General features: G+C 39.4%; 1 protein-coding gene across 1 annotated transcript in view; it reads left to right on the top strand.

Annotated features, from left to right (window-relative positions):
* Wasl (WASP like actin nucleation promoting factor) overlaps positions 1–15,429 on the top strand; it is a 54,306-nt gene that overhangs the window by 16,516 nt on the left and 22,361 nt on the right. Inside the window, exon 2 of the mRNA XM_041675466.1 lies at positions 14,474–14,608. Coding sequence (XP_041531400.1) covers positions 14,474–14,608 — 135 coding nt within the window. The remainder of the gene's footprint in view (positions 1–14,473; positions 14,609–15,429) is intronic.

Below are 15,429 nucleotides of genomic sequence, written 5' to 3'. Positions count from 1 at the left end.
CTGGCAGCCTGGACGGTCACCCAAGGTTCCTCTGTAACGTTCAGGCATCCATTTTTGACCTACAGACCTAGAATATCTGACATACTTTTCTATGAAGCAGGATTTTTGAAGGACTGTCTTGCCTTGTCTTGGCAAGGTTTGGCAGTCACTCTCATTTGTGTCCAGCTTCTCCAGTGTGGACAGCATAGTGTCAGGAGTTGAGGCAAGGACATTTTCTTCCCCAATGGCTGGCTTTTGCCACAAAGAAAGTAAACTCCATGTGGAGTTTTTTTGATGCCCATCACTTTTTTGTAGTAGATGTTGCTGCCAGGAGCATGCATGTCTCGTCATAAAAAAAAGAGCCTGTGCTATTTTTTTAATTTATTTATTATGTATACAATATTCTGTCTGTGTGTATGCCTGCAGGCCAGAAGAGGGCACCAGACCCCTTTATAGATGGTTGTGAGCCACCATGTGGTTGCTGGGAATTGAACTCAGGAATTTTGGAAGAACAGGCAATGCTCTTAACCTCTGAGCCATCTCTCCAGCCCCGAGCCTGTGTTATTAAAACATCTTAGTTGACATATTTTGTATTTCTCTGAAGTGTTTGAAGACAACCTATCTATCTAAACTATATCTGTTTGACCTTGAAAACAGACCTAATACAACTGCAAGTTTGATTATAACAGGTGACTAATTGCTAACCTGCATTTCTTTACTTTCCAGAAATAGTTTATAATAACTTTCAAGAACTAGAAATTGGCACGACCTTGTTAAATGAGCTGTATGGGTACAATACCTTGAACAGGAGCAGAAATGTATGTAGAGTATGTTCTAACACAAATAATCTTAAATCAATATACAAAATATAAAATATAAATAGCCTTATCAGTATGTAAAAATCCATATCAATGTAAAATATTTAAAACAAGTAGTTGTTTTCTTGTTTTAAAAGTAGATTCAATAATCTACCCTTAGCCTATAATATCTATATCTTTTTTTTCTTTTCAAACCAAGAACTCTGAATCTAACCTCCTTGTTCAGCTTTTTTCCTGACCATTACTAATAACAACTTGTAACCAACCACACTAAACAATGATAATATCCATAACCCATTGAACAACCAAAAAAGCACTCACCCTACCTCCTGGGAATGTGGGCATCATGTTTTTAAATTTATTTCCTGCTGTTTGGGGTGGTGGCATCTTAAGAGAATTCTGAAAAGAAAAATTTGGGGTTGTCAAGTCCTGGGAGAGGGAGCTGTATCATTTGTTGTTCAGTCTCTGCATAATGGGAAAGTGCAGGCTTGTCCCAAGTCCTGGCTAGAGTTGTCTGTGAGGCTGGCCCATCTCAACTAGGCACCTCAAAATTGTTCTGAGCAGATTGTAGTCCAGAACCAGTCGTTACGTGGTGTTTGTCACTTCAGTGTCGTTGTCACAGTCCTGGTGGAATCATCGTTGTGGGAGACTTTAGAGATCACATTAGGTCAGATTATTCTTTTCTTGGTAATTTTTTCTGAGTTGTTCTCCCTTCTTGGCTGCTTATTTGTCCAAAGGTCTTTAAATTCCTCAAGATGATGAATTTTATTTTCCTGAAAAGACAAAAACAAAACTTTCCCCAACCCTGACTTTGGGGAGTTTCTTTTTGGCAAATTATATCTGATCAAATGAAAAGCATTTGTGAGTTTTATAAATTAGTTTAGATTCAATGGTCACCCTGTTTGGTGAATTATCACCTCTTCTAATCAAGAGGTCTCCCTTGTTGAAGTTTAATCTATCAATTTTGATTTATGATTTCTCTTGAAACTTCATTTTTGTATTTTAAAGCTGCTCTGATTTCCTCCACAAGTTGAGGAAACTCTTGTTATGAGTAGATGTTAAATTTTGTCCCATCATTTTCTTATCGTTACTGAGATGACAATACTATTTTTTTCTTTGTTCTTTTGTTGTTAATGTGAAGACTTAAAATGCTGAGACTGCTTGTATTCCTGGATAAATAAACCTTACGTGGTTATGATTGTTATTGTTTTCTGTGTTGTGTAGAATTGTGGACTCCATTGTGAGTCAGTTTGGTTTTAAGATTTATTCTCTTCAGTTGGTCTTTATATCTGTGACTGAGAAGATTAATAAACATGTTTTAGTTTCCTCTTGTATGAAACCAGTGCCTTAAAAAAATACAATTAGTATCTCATAATGATACAAATATTTTAGTCCAAATAGTTGTTAATAATTTTATTTGGGATTCTGTAGAGAAGAAAGTCATAAGATATTTCAAAGAAGTAGTTTCATTTTCTTTTTTAGAAATACCCCAAAACAAATTAAAGGTAAATCCTAAGGGTAAACAGGAGATATCTCTCATGTTCTGCATTGACATTTTCTGTACCTGGGTATGTCTCCTCAGTGGCATTGCACTTCTCTAACAGGCTTAAGATCTTAGGTCCAGTACCCAGCACCACTTAAAGAAAATAAAAATGACATGGTTTTCAGTTAGTTCATTTTCTTCCTTTAAACACATTTTAAAAATCAAATACAATACCTGTTATATTTTTGAACATGAACTTGTGTATTAATAGATAACAGGCAAGAGGAAATCATGAAATACAATAAACTGGAAGTAGAGTTTCTCTGGAGGAGCTATTAAGGTCCCTCTGGCCAGAGGAAGGGGGGATTTCAGGTCTCGCTGTAAGTGGTATACAGTTTAGGGGAGAACTGAAATCTTCTAATCCCCTTTTAGAAAGTAGGACAATAAATATTTCCTGTGTTGGTGTAGAACAGTGCTCAGCATTGTGGGCTCTACGATGAGGCAATTTGAATGTCAGATCCACTCCCTTTTGTTGTTTACTACACATCTGTTTTAATTTCTTCTTGTGTGACGTTTGCTCTTTCTAGAGTTGCTCATTAAATACGAAATACAAGTAAAGTTAGGCTGCAAAGGCATTTTGTTTTCTGGTTTGAGTTCAGAAGTAAAAGAATGTGTACTTTAGGAAGTCTTTAAGAAGTATAGTGTTAGGTAAGATATATTTTTAAAAAAAAAATAATGAAACTGACTTTGACTGGCTTAATCAAAAAGGAATTTATTGGTCTCCAGAGGATTTCATGGAATCCAAAACAGGAAGAGTAAGTTTTGAGCACCAGGAGAAGGCTGGGATGCTCTGAATCAAACATCAGGGATCAATGGAGCCTTCACCAGCTCCCTAAATCACTTTCCACAACCCATCGCTGCTAGAACAAGTTCCTGGGAGGTGAACTGAATTGAATGGTCAAAAAAGAATGCATCCAAGAAACACCATTATAAGATAGTTTGTGTCCTACAATAAAAAAAGGACTTTGGACCAAGTAAATATTGCATAAAATGGGTAGTATCCAAGTGTGTACACAGACAATGTAGTCTTATCACTTAAGTGTTAAAATGAGTTCAATGAAGTATTTGGTGTATTTAAGGGTAAATATAGGGTAACCCATTTTAGATCATTTGGGATTTAAAACCTTACATTAATTTAACTCTTTAAACCTTAAAATTACCCAAGATTATAGATACAATAGAAATTTTCTCTATGACGGAGAAAAAAATATTTGCTTAATCTATCAAACAAACCAGTTTAGCCATACAACAGGATATTATACAGTGGCTTTAAAGGAAGGAAAGAAAGAAGAGAGGAGATTATTTAGGATAAAGGTGGTTATGTGAAGAAAGAAAGATGTAAAACGAAGGGCAAGAGTATGCTAACAAATGTACAGCAGATGAAAGAAAGTAAGTCCTTCTCATTTGCCCTAAGTAAGCAAGCATGAAGGCGAAGCACCTGGTTCCGGGTGCCACCCACCTACTCCTTTTGTCTGTGCACGTGTCTAAAGTGGGAACAGGTGAGGAATGCAGACTAACAGAAAAGATTCTTGGCTAATTTTTAAATACCTATTTTTGCTTTTAAATCAGGTGGATGTTTTAGATTTCTAAAAGTTAATGGTCCGTTCAAGTCACATCATGATATTAGTCTTGAAAAGACCGTATTTCTAACTGCAATCTAGGAAAATTTTATATAGCTTTTAAGCCACATGTTTAGAAATTAAAAGTGAGGATTCCTTAATGCCATGCTATGTAACCAAAGAGGTGATCAGTTGCAACTCTTTTTTATTATTTATTTATTTTATTTATTTGTTTATTTATTTATTTATTTGTCTATCTATCTATCTATCTATCTATCTATCTATTTGTTTGTTTTTCGAGACAGGGTTTCTCTGTGGTTTTGGGGCCTGTCCTGGAACTAGCTCTTGTAGACCAGGCTGGTCTCGAACACACAGAGATCCGCCTGCCTCTGCCTCTCAAGTGCTGGGATTAAAGGCGTGCACCACCACCGCCCGGCAACTCTTTTTTATATATACTGTATGTTACTTCTATAACATTTCTTGTCCCTTACAAACTTCAGTTTTAGTGTTTTGTGGTTTTGCTGCCCAACTATAAAAAGTATTATTGGAGCATGATTGCTTGTATTTTCTGAAGTTCAGACATGGCTGTAAGGTGGAGGAAGCTCTTGATTGTGTCTTCCTTGTTCTCAGAAATCACTAGTGTCTGTCCCTGGTGTGAAAATCCTGACTATACCAGTCGTCATCATTTTTCCCCCAAGTGAAATTAGTTTTCTTTCTGAGCATGTTTATTTCACTGTGATAGCTCTTTGTCTCATCTATTTCTTGATATTTCCTACCCACTAAAAATTTACCCTAACTTTAATCCTCTAACAAACCAATCCCCTGGGAAAGATTCAATAAAAGGAGAATTCTCACTTCTTTTTTTCTCTCTTGCACACTCTTGCTCTGTCTATAGGTTTGTTGAGGATACAGCAAGAAAGTAGCGGTAAAGACATAGCAAAACTGCCTCTGAGAGAGGATGGGTGGGAACTATCCTCTTTTGGTTAGGCGAGCCCACCAGGCAGTCTTTGCCATGCAAAGGAGGACAGTCTTGAAGGGTGGACATTTGTTTTGGGGGCAGAGACTGGATAGCTCTGTGGTAGTAACAGGTCATGGCTACTTTTCATCGACTGTTCTCAGTTTTATCATTTAGCTGCTCAGAGTTGGTGACAAAGACACCTCTATTTTGTGTTTAGGGACTCTTTCTGAACAAAATTCAGGCTGTGAAAACTTCCTGGGAGGGAGTTGTGTTTTGTCCATTAGCTGCTGTTCTTCATTCCTCCAACAGAGTCATCAACTCAATTTGAGGCAACTGTTGGGAGGTGTTTTCTTCAGTAGTTTCTTGGAACTGAGCAGGGGCAACACAGGGCCATCCCTACCTATCATTTGTTAACTCTGACAAGCTCTGGGGAACCTTAAAAAGAGAACTATGTTTTAAAATGCCTTCTTAGCTGGCCCAGGAAGCATAAGGGATCTGGGAATTCCCGTGATGGGACTTAACAGGCTTGCCAGCGCATCATCTGGAGAGGGAACTGTTGAACTTGGTATGCTGTCCTGGGCAAGTGCTTGGATGAACAAAATCAGTCTCAGGAGGTCTGGCCAGAAGAAGAAAAGAAACTACAGTGCTCTAGCCTCTGTGGCAGAGTCTAGAAATTGTACTGGGAGTGGCAGATGATTAAGAAAGACAGACATCTTTCTGGGTGTTGTAGATTAAGAAAGGCACATGTAACATCAAGCTGGGATCTGGTGGGCCATGTATTCGGATGGAGATGTACTAGCTGTTTGGATGCTCATTATGTTTACCTGAACAAGGAAGTGGGGGTGGGGGCATTCTCTGTAGGGATTCGAATAGCCTTATAGGAGAACCAGGAAGCTGTGGTTTCATCACATACTGATTTTAGCTAAAAGGCAACTGTTTGTCACCATCTATAGCAGGACCAGGAAAGGCCACTGCCTTCTGAGGCATTGAATCTTTGACATGACAATGCCGATGTTGTGAGTGCTCATTCATAGTGGGGTATACTCACTCCCCACACTGTAGGGTGTTGTCTTTGTTAGTTTTGTTAATTTGATATAGCCTAGGTCATCTGAGAGAATTGCCTAGATTAGATTGGCCTGTGAGAATGTCTGTAGAGGATTGTCTTGTTAATTGATGCAGGAGGGTCCAGCGCCCACTGTGGGTAGTTCCACCTCTAGACAGGTGGTCTTGGGCTATATAGGAAAGCTAGCATGGACCTGTGAGCAAGCCCCCAAGCAGGGTTCCCCATGGTTTCTGCTTATGGTCTTGCTGGAGATTCTGCCCTAGCTTTTCATAGATGTGGACTGTGACCTTTTGTAAACCAAAGAAAGCTTCTCCCTAAGTTGCTTTTGGTCATGGTGTTTTCCACAGCAATAGGAATGAAAGTAAAACAGGTATAAAAAAGTGTCTGCCCTGCTGCTCACAGTGAGAACAGAGATTGACAGAGAAAAAGAAGTCCGCCTCTCCTTCAAGGTTAAGAGCAGTGGGCCACCCTGTTTCAGACCTTCAGACCCACCGGAGAATTGCCATTGCCAGAGATTTTGGGTTACTGATTAACTGTTAGTGACTTTTTCGTTTTCTGTGACAGAACACCATGACCAGAAGCAACTTAAAGAAGGAGTTTATTTTGGCTTCTGATTTCAGAGGGATGAGCCCATCATGGCAGGGAGGCGTAGTAGATCGCAGCAGGCATGGTGGCTGGAACAGGAAGCCAAGAGCTCACATCTTTAGCTGCAAGTATGAAGCAGAGAACAGATTAGAAGTAGGACAAGACTATGTACTCTCAAAGCAGTGCCATACTTCCTCCAGCAAGGCTGCACCACCTGTACCTGCCCAAACAATTCCACTAAACTGATACGCAAGCCTATGGAGGACAGGCCTCATTTAAACCACCACACCAAGGGAGAAGTACCCTTCCACTTGAAAGGCCTGTTAAAAAGATCTGGTCCCAGGGCTACAGGAATTCTCTGTGTAACAGTGAAGCTTAGAATACAGCTACTTTGGCCCCTGGCCTGGGGTAGGGGTCACCTCAAATATCTCTTGGTAGAGAAGATAGTTTGTAGAGGAGACCAGATCACTCACCCCTTCGGGTGGTGGCAGACATGCACAGGAGCAGGTGGCCCCAGACTTGAGGCAGGAGAAATATAAGAGTAGAATTGAGGTTACTGCTCTCCTTACAGGCTACAAATGAGGCAGGGAGTAGTCAGCCTTGAGTGGATTTGCTCATTAGAGCAGCACAGTGAGACAAGGAAGCAGCAGATAAGAGCTGTAGCCTACGTACTTCCTGATGTCTTGTGATTGGAGTGGATTAATTTTCTTGTTAGGCAGGCTTTTGTTGGGTATCTTCTCAGTAGGTCAAGTACTAATGCTTTTTGCTTTTAATATTTCTTTGAACCTTTGTGTAATTGCATGCTGTGTGCCTGTAGGGCCCCTAGCTCAAGGAGATGACAATCTGGTAATGAGACCTAAGCGAACGGATTGGGTAATAAAGATGATGCCAGGCATTGCGGGAGCACATACCTGGGGAGGACAGACCCGGTACAATTTCTTGTATCTTAAGCTCCGTGAGAATGGAACTGTGGCATAATATTTTTATGATTCGAAGCTAATCGTTTCCCTTATCATTTTATACATACTCTGTACTTATCAGACATATGGAAATTCATTTTAATAAGGGCCACCGGATTGGTAGAGGGTTCATACATACCTTGGGTTAGATGGGGAGTTACTAAAAGTTTAGGTTGAGGAAGAGATTACCTAATAAGTAAACTTCCTCCGGGTATATCTTTGTAGAAGTCAGAATATTATTGCACCTGCACAGAAAGAAACATGCTATCAATAGGGGAGGGCTGTCTATTGGTGGTTTTGCCATTAACTACAGCAACCACACATGTCACAGAGCAGATGCTCAATAGAAATGGAAACAAGAATGAAGACTTTGTGGGTGGGAATTGCCAAGAAAACAGCTAAAGACTCAGTAATAAGTGTTTTTCTAATTTAACTGCTAAGTAGCAAAGTACTCTTAATGTTGAAACAAAGAGATATTTTCCCTTGAGCTTTGAGCCTCCAGTACAAATCAAGCTTTTAAACAAATGCAATGTAATCACTAAAAAGATTCTTGCACAAGTAGGAAGAATCCCCTCCCACAGACACCCGAAGGAGGCTCCTGCCTGCCCTTATCTAGTTGATTTTGAAATTCCTGGCTACTGTTTCCCTAAGTGGGTGAGGTCTCTTGGGGCTGAGAGTCATCATTAAGTGTGCTTTGGAAAATGTTTTTTCTTTAGATACGAAATCCTGTTTTCTGATGGCATCGTTTTTGTCTTAAGGCAATGTATGTTTTCTGTCTTGAAGTGTGTACAATTTTTGGAGGGACTCTTCAATAAAAGGTATCAAAATTAAATTAAAGCATTTATTTAGCATAAGAAACAATTTTAACAGAAAACAAATTCAAAATTCAGAAGGAAAAATACCATTATATCACTGTTTTATTAAATGGAAGTGGACTGTGTGAGTGATAAAATTTATGATGAAATGATACCAAGCATTTGACTCTGGAATTCTGCAATAACCGGATCCTACCAGCAGCCACAGTGCCGGCCTCCCCATTTTCTTGTCCCTAATTGTTTCCACGGGAAATGCATGGGAGAAGCAGTTGTGGTTACATGTTGTCAGCCTTCTTTCCCTTCATGTTAGTCAGGGTTTAAATCCTAGCTCCTAGTGCTAACCTTTGGTGAGCTGAGTTGGAAACCCTAGGAGACCACCTCAATTCCCTGAAACTTCCAGTCCAAACTTGAGGATTTCCATAATCTAACAAACTTCTAGAGGGAGGCAGGAGAGGGAAAAGATGAAAAACTTGTTTTCTAGCTATAGAAAAGGGAGAGCAAGAGAAGAGCACCCCATATCTGTACCTGTGCTTGTTAGCAGTGTCCCCACCCACTGGGCAGACAGGCCCTGGAGCCTCCCCTTGCCTACAGGTAACCATCCCTCTGGTGGGAAACTTAGGAGACCTTAACAAGCCTTGCCATTTGTAGTTACAGTGACTGTCATTGTGGATTTAGAGAATTCTAAAAGTCTGTGCAAGGTGATTTGTAGTTTAAGAATTTGCCTTTCAGGCACCTCCTGAGACTAGAGGAAGGATTGTAACTTTTGAGTGACCTTGATCGGTGCAACACATTCCTGTCAGTGTGACTTTTTAATCTATAAAGTGTTTGGGGTTTCTTCTGTTGTTTTGTTGGTTTCGTTTTGTTTTACTTTGAGACAGGGTTTCTCTGTAGTGCTGGCTGCCTAGGAACTCGCTCTGTAGACCAGGGTGGCCTGAAAACACAGAGATCCGCCTGCCCCTGCCGTACAAGTGCTGGGATTAAAGGCGTGTGCCACCACTGCCCGGTTTATGAAATGTTTTTTTAAAAAATGCCTTCTCCCCACAAATCTGTTCTGGTTATGATAATAAGGCCTAAAATTTTTATGAATTACTGCCAATTTAAAGTATATGTCTGTTACAACTAAAAGCGTTATAATAGAGAAAAAAGCTAGAACTGTTTGTTACAAGTGATAGGTTCTTTAGTTTAAGCAATCTAACAGTGCCAGTCACTGTTTTATGACTTGAAACAGAATAAATTGATTTCTCACTATTCAGCAAATAAGCTCATCGTTGGTGACATCTAGACTTTGATCCCAAAGTTTTTAGAGCAATCCTGCCTTCCAGAAAAACAGATCACAGCGTACAAGCACTTTCCAAACTTGTATTTATTTGCTGATGTCCTTTTGGTCACAGCAGATGATAGGCATAGTTACAGAGCAGAAAGGAAGACAGGTGGGAGCGGGACTAGTGAGGCACCAGGCGCTGTTACAGAACTCTGTGTCTCCAGTTAAGATTACCAAGGTGGAGAAATCCTGTCCCAACAAACAGACAGACAAAAAAGATTACCAAACTGTATATGGCTGTTTATCTGTCAGACAGGAGCTGAGTGTGATGTTGTTTTAGTAAGTCTAGGCTTTTCCCTTCCCTGTTTCCTTCACTAGCCAACCCCACACAGTGTCCCAGACTGCTCTAGCGCCTTCCCTGCTTTGTTCCCCGATCCATCCATTTTCATCTTTTGAGTAAAATAATACTTTAGGAAACCCTTCCTGTGGTGTTTAGTTATCTTTTCCCTCTGGGCAGCTGCAGTGCTCTCGGACTCCTTGTCCAGTTCGTTTCCTGTTCTCAGTTCCATTTTGGGTCTTGCCTTCACCTGTTCCTGTTACGATCCCTCATAATGTAGTAGATACTTAATAAACATTTGATGAGTCAATGTCCTTCCACAGTAGTTTTTACATAGCTAATATGCAGTAACTGAGTGCATAGAGATCACTTTGCCCGTTGTGTCTGTTTTCATCTGGCTCCATTTTCTTCATTTGTGATTCTAGTTGTTGTTTTTGCTGATATTGTCCTGCTTTTCCTCTTCCCACCGTGGTTTCAGCTAGCTTTACTTTCATTTGTTTTTATGTTTTAAATTTCCAGGTTCTGTTTTGAGGTTGACGGTGTGAGCAAAAGTATTATTTATTATAAAACTTCTTCATTGAAGTCACTTCAAGTTAAGAGAATTCAACCAAATATTTTGTTGTTGGGTTTTTTTTTTACTTTTCTGCTTTTTTATACTGCGTAGAATAAAATTTCATTCCTAGCAATGATGTTTATTTCATGTGGAGGTGTCAAGCATAGTATCAGTATCAAAATCAGAACATTTTTAACTGAATATTTTTTAGAAACAGAGACTGTAAATACAGGTTTGCAAAAGTATTCCATGTGTTGTGGGAAATGACAATATTTTACTGGGTATGAAATTAGTCTACCTTGGAGGAAGATCTGTGATGTAGCAAGAGTAGTAGGTACACAAGAAAGTTCTGGAGAAACAGAAGGAAGAGCAGGCAGGCAGGGATTGCATCCTGCAGAGCTAACCCTGGAGTATGACCATGCTTTTCTGAAGGACAGTGGGGAGGAGAATCTCACTTCCCAGGATATGCCTCCCCTCCCATTGCCTCTGACAATGAGAGTTCTGAGAAGGAAGGCCTTGCTGAATTACTCAAGGTCTGATGGTTCTGGTTTGTAATCTTCACTGTAGTGTATTTTTCTCCTTCTGCTTAACAGATTCATGGCCTTTATTGGGCTATTAAGAAATGGATTTCTATTCCAAAGCACTTGTCCCTAGGTTGTTTTTTATTAATATCTTCTTGATTGTGAGAGACAAGAGTAATATAGTTGATTAAGTTCAGTTACTTTAAAGGAATGGAAGGAATGTTTATACACAGTTAATTAAGCCACTGTCAATCTAATTTAAGGGATACTTGGTGGTTATTGTCAGAAATTTCTATATTAATGTTTTATGTCTAAGCTGTTTTTACATATATTGTAGTTATTATGAATCAATCAGAAAAGGCTTTATAAAATGCTATAATGTGTCATTTTTAAGTTTTGACAGCTTAAAGTAAAAATGGAATGGATAAATTTATACTTATAGCAAATTTTTAAAAACATTTCTGAGAATTGCTTATTGTTGGGTTTTCCTTAGTTTTTCCTAGTGTCAGATTATGTGTGGAAAAATATAGCTTAGTTGAATTTTCATTGCATACGCAGATATTTTAAATTTTTGTCAGTGTTTAAACTTTTGTTTTTATTTTCTTTGTGTTTCCATACACATCCAAATAGTGTTACACAGTGTTAGTATTGATGTTAGCAAAGGGTTTCTGACAATACAATTTCAGCCTCTAGGAAGACTTTTATTTTTCTAAAGCTATTACTCCTTGATAACAGATAAAATAGAGATTGTCAGGTGTCCTGGGTTTTGTTGTTGTTGTTTTTGCTTTTTTCTTTCCATAGATAAGCTTGGGTAGTACTATATCAAAGGGCTGTAATTGCTAAATTTTCACTAGAATACAAATTTTAGTTTTTTTGTTTGTTTTTTTTGCTTGATTTTTTTCCCCCCTGCTTGGTATTTGGTTTTCTCTTTCTTTGCTGAAATTTTCTTTTTGAGGGTGTAAGTGGTGCTCAACCATTCTAATGCTGTGACTCTTCAGTTCCTCACGTTGTGGTGGCCCCAGCCATAAAATTATTTTGTTGCTGCTCCGTAACTGTGTGTAGTTGTGCATCATAAGGTAAACATCTGATATGCAGGATTTGATATGCAACCCCAGAGTGGTGGTGACCTGTGGGCGGAGAGCCGCTCTCAGGAGCAGGCGGAGTGGTGGTGACCTGTGGGCGGAGAGCCACTCTCAGGAGCAGGCGGAGTGGTGGTGACCTGTGGGCGGAGAGCCGCTCTCAGGAGCTGGCGGAGTGGTGGTGACCTGTGGGCGGAGAGCCGCTCTCAGGAGCAGGCGGAGTGGTGGTGACCTGTGGGCGGAGAGCCGCTCTGAGGAGCAGGCGGAGTGGTGGTGACCTGTGGGCGGAGAGCCGCTCTCAGGAGCAGGCGGAGTGGTGGTGACCTGTGGGCGGAGAGCCGCTCTGAGGAGCAGGCGGAGTGGTGGTGACCTGTGGGCGGAGAGCCGCTCTCAGGAGCAGGCGGAGTGGTGGTGACCTGTGGGCGGAGAGCCGCTCTCAGGAGCAGGCGGCCTCTGGACTTGTCAGCTCGTACTTGTGCTGCAATACAAGCATGTTTTCATTGGGCCAGTGTCTGAGAGCGCATACTCTGGACCATCCTGGGTTTTCATGATTTTTAATGTTTCTTGTAGAAATTTCTCAGTTTCCTGCATGAAGCTTAGGTGATTTTTTTTTTTAAATTAAAAATACAGCATTGAGCACTGTTACCCAGAATGTCTTTATGGACTTTTGTTTCCTGGTAGTATACTGATCTTACATTCCTGATTTTGACATAATTAAAGGTTTGTTTATATAATAGTTCAAGGAATTCTTTTGACAGAGGGCAGTCCCCGATTGTAATTAGATAATACCAAATACCACACCTCCAAGTTGTAATATAGTTTGCTAAGTTTATACAGTGCCCATATTTTATTGAATTTAGACATCATAATTACTTAATCAGATCCTGATTTTGATTATTTAGTGTGCGTATGCTTAAAATTCCATGATTCATGACAGTGGGAACGGACTTGTTGGAAAGAAGAGGATCATAGGGAGTAGAGAGGGCGGGGAAGATGAAAATACATTATGTACCTATATGAAAATATCATAATGAAACCCATTCTTTTTTTTTTTTTTTTGGATTTTCGAGACAGGGTTTCTCTGTAGCTTTTTTGGTTCCTATCCTGGAACTAGCTCATGTAGACCAGGCTGGCCTCGAACTCACAGAGATCCGCCTGCCTCTGCCTCCCGAGTGCTGGTGCATGCGCCATCACCGCCCGGCAATGAAACCCATTCTTGTGTATAATGTATGCTAATGACTCTTGAAGTAACTTTATATTTACACTGAAAAATAATTGTTTTGGAAGCTAACTCCCTAAATTTTGGTTTAGGAATGAGATTAGTGGTTTGGAAACTCTAATTGTTATTTTCAGATTTGTTGGTGCTTTTTGTGAGTGTCACCTTAAAAGAAATAGATCAAGTAGCTGCCTTCAAAAGAAAAAGTGGGAGTTTGCATTGATTCATAATCGTAGGAAAGCAGCAGGTATCCTGGAATACCTGTCAGCCCAAGATGTCCCTTGCAAGTGGTGAGGTAACTCTTCTGCCATCTAAGAGCTCTAATGCATCTGGTTCTTGGGAGATCCAGACAGTGGTAGGTCAGATTGGGTTTTGCATCCTCAGAATAGCTTTTTAATCCCTGGTCTACCTGTGTAAGTCACTTTAAATCTTTGCCATGATTTTACCATTTTTAAAAGAGGAGGCATCAACTATCTTGATATGTTCATTATTACTAATCTTGAATCTTGCTTTCAGGTTTGATTTAGTTCCTTTGCCATAAAGGGGAAATTGTTTTATGGAAGTAAGCTTTTCCTGATAGGACTGTTCCATTGTTTAAATGTTTGTGTCGTCAAAATGTCATACTTAAGGAGATGTGAAAATAGAAGTTCTGAAGTCACACATTTCAGCTTTCGTACTTAGCAGTTTATCAGACACATTATTTATCTTCTTTAGTATTGGCGTTTCTTAAGTGTAATGTGAAGTTAGAATAGTAATAACGATTACATGAGGTTAGTATTTTTAAGTATGTGTTTCCAGGTACATTTTTAAAAAGATTTATTTATTTATCATATATACAACATTCTGTCTCCATGTATGCCTACATGCCAGAAGAGAACACCAGATCTCATTATAGATGATTATGAGCTACCATGTGGTTGCTGGGAATTGAACTCAGGACCTCTGGAAGAGCAGCCGTTGCTCTTAACCCCTGAACCATTTCTCTAGCCCGACATTTTAAGAATCAATAAATGTTACTTTTCAGATAATTGTTGATATGCGTATTATTATTAGTTATAACCTCAAAAAGAAGTAATTAAGAATGAAATATTAATTGTGTTCTGTTTCTGGAAGCTAGTTCAGTTGGGTGGTCCTGGTTGGTGCTTTGGGAGGTTGCAGTCAGAGCATTGGCAGGGGCTGGGAGTCCAGTTGTTTTGAAGGTAATGGTTGTGCATTGGTATTTTGCAGACAATGTCTTCGGCAGTGGTGCAGTTATATGCAGCTGATCGGAACTGTATGTGGTCAAAGAAGTGCAGTGGTGTTGCTTGTCTTGTTAAGGACAATCCTCAGAGATCTTATTTTTTAAGAATATTTGACATTAAGGTAAGTTTTGTTTTGATTTCATTTTAACTCGTAGGTGGTTATCTGCCTTGATTATAATTTAGTCTAGATGTTCTGATTGTCTTGTGTGTGTGTGTTTAAATTGATACACTTGAAGGGTGAAATTCATTGTAAATACTTAAGGATATTGGGACTGAGTGGGGCACCAGATAAGAATATTGTGACCCCCTCTTTCCTATGGCTTTGCTTTCTGTCCCTTCTTTTTGTCAAACATGGTCTTAAAAGTGAAAAAGCAAATCCCAAAGAGAACAATTCATTATTAATTTTATATAGCCTTTATTACATACCTTTTCTGTAGTTGGTCTGTTTTATTATAGTTCTTACTTACTTCAAGTATAGTTAAACATTATTGTAAGTATGTTTTGTGCAGGGAAAGCTGTACATAGGCTCTAGACGTAAGTGGAATGTCTTAGAATGTGTACCTTCACTGATGAAGTAGACTGCAATAGTGCCCTGAAAGTAGCTTTATATTTCTTATCAACACTAAGAAGCACTGTTTCAAAACAAATGACTATGTAACTACTCTAAAAAAAAAGAAATGCCCCGTGTAGCAGTCATAATATTTTTACAGCAGATTTTTTATATTCTTTTATTTTTTATTAAGATATGTACATCCACTTATCAAAGTTTGTCAGAAAACTTACAGAATATTTAATCTTCATTCTTCAGGGACTGTTCTTTCACAAAGAAGGCCACCATGTCATATCTTAAATTCTAGTGCCCTCAAATACTCCTCATGGCCTCAGGGAGATGTTCAGAGTGTTCTCTTTTTCACTGGTGCCTGCTTTCCCTCTTTCAATAGC

Source organism: Microtus oregoni, unplaced genomic scaffold (assembly GCF_018167655.1).
Source record: "Microtus oregoni isolate MIOR12 unplaced genomic scaffold, Mior012 000026F_ref0000081, whole genome shotgun sequence".
Classification (NCBI taxonomy): domain Eukaryota; kingdom Metazoa; phylum Chordata; class Mammalia; order Rodentia; family Cricetidae; genus Microtus; species Microtus oregoni.
The sequence above is the reverse complement of the archived record's forward strand: the minus strand, read 5'-3'. Positions and strand labels throughout refer to the sequence as shown.